Source organism: Nansenia antarctica, assembly GCF_963989245.1.
Source record: "Nansenia antarctica genome assembly, chromosome: 2".
Classification (NCBI taxonomy): domain Eukaryota; kingdom Metazoa; phylum Chordata; class Actinopteri; order Argentiniformes; family Microstomatidae; genus Nansenia; species Nansenia antarctica.
In genome coordinates, this window is record NC_137675.1 from 49374536 (window position 1) to 49378053 (window position 3518).

General features: G+C 58.0%; 1 protein-coding gene across 1 annotated transcript in view; it reads left to right on the forward strand.

The window, feature by feature from the left end:
- Nucleotides 1-488: 488 nt before the first annotated feature.
- fscn1a (fascin actin-bundling protein 1a) overlaps nucleotides 489-3518 on the forward strand; it is a gene marked incomplete at both ends in the record, with an annotated part of 16278 nt that continues 13248 nt past the window's right edge. Inside the window, one exon of the mRNA XM_080524055.1 lies at nucleotides 489-1350. Within this exon, the coding sequence (XP_080380181.1) occupies nucleotides 489-1350 (862 nt within the window). The remainder of the gene's footprint in view (nucleotides 1351-3518) is intronic.

Here is a 3518-nt window from a genome sequence, read left to right on the forward strand (position 1 = left end):
AGAAGAGAGGAGAAGAGAGGAGAGGAGAGGAGAGGAGAGGAGAAGAGAGGAGAGGAGAAGAGAGGAGAGGAGAGGAGAGGAGAGGAGAAGAGAGGAGAGGAGAGGAGAGGAGAAGAGAGGAGAAGAGAGGAGAGGAGAGGAGAGGAGAGGAGAGGAGAGGAGAGGAGAGGAGAGGAGAAGAGAAGAGAAGAGAGGAGAGGAGAGGAGAGGAGAGGAGAGGGATGTAGAGAGGAGTCTAGATTATTGAGATGCACCCCACAGTTATGTCCAGAAGGGGCGTGGCCGCTGGCCTCAACGTCACTCATCAGTATAAAGGCTGCAGCTGTGGCGCCGAGCTCGCGCTGTGAGAGAGCACAGAGGACCGGCGCGCGCTCACACACACAATCCCACACACTCACACTCCCCAAACAAAGAAGCACGCGAGGCAGAGAGCATCCCACCCGTCACTGTCCAGAACTGCACAGACAGACCGCAGACCGAGCGAAACCATGTCGACCAACGGCTCCAACGGGACCAGCGACATGCTGCAGATCCAGTTCGGTCTGATCAACTGCGGGAATAAATATCTAACGGCGGAGATGTTCGGCTTCAAGATCAACGCCTCCGCCACGAGCCTGAAGAAGAAGCAGATCTGGACCCTGGAGCAGTCCGGCGGGGAGTCCGCCGGGGAGTCCAACGGGGGGAACGTGTTCTGTCTCAAGTCTCACCTGGGCCGGTACATCGCCGCCGACAAGGACGGCAACGTGACCGGGGACAGCGAGCATCCCCCCGGGCCGGAGTGCAGGTTCGTCATCACCGCCCACGACGACGGCCGCTGGTCGCTGCGGTCCGAGCAGCACCACCGCTACCTGGGCGGCACCGAGGACCGGATCATCTGCTTCGCCCAGACCGCCGCGGTGGCGGAGAAGTGGAGCGTGCACATCGCCATGCACCCGCAGGTCAACGTCTTCAGCGTCACGCGCAAACGGTACGCGCACCTGAGCTCCAAGACCGTGGACGAGATCGCCATCGACCGGGACGTGCCGTGGGGGGTGGACTCGCTGATCACCCTGGTGTTCCGGGAGCAGCGGTACCACCTGCAGACCCACGACCACCGCTTCCTGAAGAACGACGGCAGCCTGGAGGGCGAGGCGGACAGGACCACCGGCTACACGCTGGAGTTCCGCTCGGGGAAGAAGGTGGCGTTCCGGGACTGTGACGGCCGGTACCTGGCCCCCTCCGGGCCCACCGGGACCATGAGGTCCGGGAAGAGCGTGCGCGTCGGGAAGGACGAGCTGTTCGTGCTCGAGCAGAGTCACCCGCAGGTGGTCCTCACCGCGGCCAACGAGAGGAACGTGTCCACCCGGCAAGGTAGGGGGGCTGGGTGTAGTGTGTAGTGTGTATGTAGGGGCTGGGTGTAGTGTGTAGTGTGTATGTAGGGGCTGGGTGTAGTGTGTAGTGTGTATGTAGGGGATGGATGGGTGGGTGTGTTTGTTTGTTTGTGTATGCAACTGAGCTGGTGGCCAAATGCGTAACTGGCCACAGAGTGGGCACAAATACTGGTCCTGAGACTGTGTGTGTGTGTGTGTGTGTGCGTGTGTGTGTGTGTCAGTCTCACAGCCATAGCCTCTGGCTCAGGAAGGGTTAACATGATGGAATGTTGGAGACAGCATCCCCCCCTGCAGTCTACACACACAGCGGGGCAACATGGATGACCCCACAACAAAGAACACACACATCGCTTACATGGCCTACATACACAAGTGAAGAGTTGTCATGAGCACAACATAACTACAATCTCGTGTGTGTGTGTGTGTGTGTGTGTGTGTGTGTGTGTGTGTGTGTCTCTGTGTCTCTGTGTGTGTCTCTGTGTGTCTCTGTGTGTCTCTGTGTGTGTGTGTCTCTGTGTGTCTGTGTGTGTCTCTGTGTGTCTCTGTGTGTGTGTCTCTGTGTGTCTGTGTCTGTGTGTGTGTGTGTGTGTGCGCGCGCTGTCATATCATTCAGATGTAGCAGTGTGATGTAGATGTTAATGGTCCAGATAAGCCCCGCCCCCCACCCCAGGCTACAGGCCTGTACAGCAGCAGACTAGTTTACTGTAGTAATATGATCATATAGATATGACTGTAGTAATATGATCATATAGATATGACTTTGGGAACATCCACTGTCTTGGGCTGGAAAAAATACCTCCGGCTTCTGTGTTTGGATATCGGAACATGACAGCGTGAAAGAATTGTGTGTGTGTGTGTGTGTGTGTGTGAGTGGTGGAGCAATATGATGATTTGAGCTGTAGTTCTGTCAGTTCTGTTTAAAGCCCTGTTGCCCAATCCTAACCACCATGCCACGACCAACAGAACAGATAGCTCTCCCTCCCCCTCCCTCCCTACCCCTTCTCTCTCCCTCCTCTTTCTTTCAACACCCTCCTCCCCACCCCCCCAACTATATGAATATTAATGTCAGTTGCATAAGCACATTGCTAGCAGCAGACACCCAGCTTTCTCCTCTCTTCTCCTCTCTCTCTTCCTGAGCCCCCTTGGCACAAAATGGAGGCTCTCTTTCTCTCTGTCTCTGTCTCTCTCTCTCTCTCTTTCTCTCCCCCCTCTCTCCCCCCCTCTCTCTCTCTCTTTCTCTCTCTCTTTCTCTCTCTCTTTCTCTCTCCCTCTCTCTCCCTCCCTCTCCCTCTCCCTCCCTCCCTTCCTCCCTCTCCCTCCCTCTCTGGCAAAGATGGAGACCAGAGACATTTTATTACATCCAACTGAGCCAGTATTAGAACCCCCCTCCCCTGTGTCAACAGGAGGTCTATATTGTAGTTGGGTGTGCAGTACTGTAGCTTTTACAGCTCAGTGTGTCTCCACCCCCCCCCCCCCCCCCTCCCACCCCCCGGTCCTCTGGGGTGCTGTTGACCTACGGGCCCCCGTGTACGGGAGGCGGTTGGGAGTCCCACTCTGGTGATGAGGTAGCCCCGCGGGAGAGACATGGAGACTGGAGCGGTCGCCCTTCTTGGCCTTGTGATAGCGTTGGAGGGTGGAGGGGTGGGTAGAGGGGTGGAGGGGTGGAGGATGGGGGGTGGAGGGCTGAGGGGTGGAGGGTAGAGGGTGTAGGGGTGGGTGGAGGGCTGAGGGGTGGAGGGTAGAGGGTGGAGGGTAGGGGTAGAGGGTGTAGGGGTGGGTGGAGGGGTGGAGGGCTGAGGGGTGGAGGGTAGGGGTGGAGGGTAGGGGTGTAGGGTAGAGGGTGGAGGGTAGAGGGGGGGAGGTAGAGGGTGTAGGGGTGGAGGGTAGGGGTGGAGGGTAGGGGTGGAGGGTAGAGGGTGTAGGGGTGGAGGGTAGAGGGTGTAGGGGTGGGGGGTAGAGGGTGTAGGGGTGGGTGGAGGCCTGAGGGGTGGAGGGCTGAGGGGAGGAGGGGTGGAGGGTCTCTCCTGCAGCTCTGTCATGGAGACGGCCTCCATTTTGTGCCTCGCTGTGATTTAGCCCCTGACACACACACACACACACACACACACACACACACACACACAACACCGTGCTGGCTCACAGTAGGCT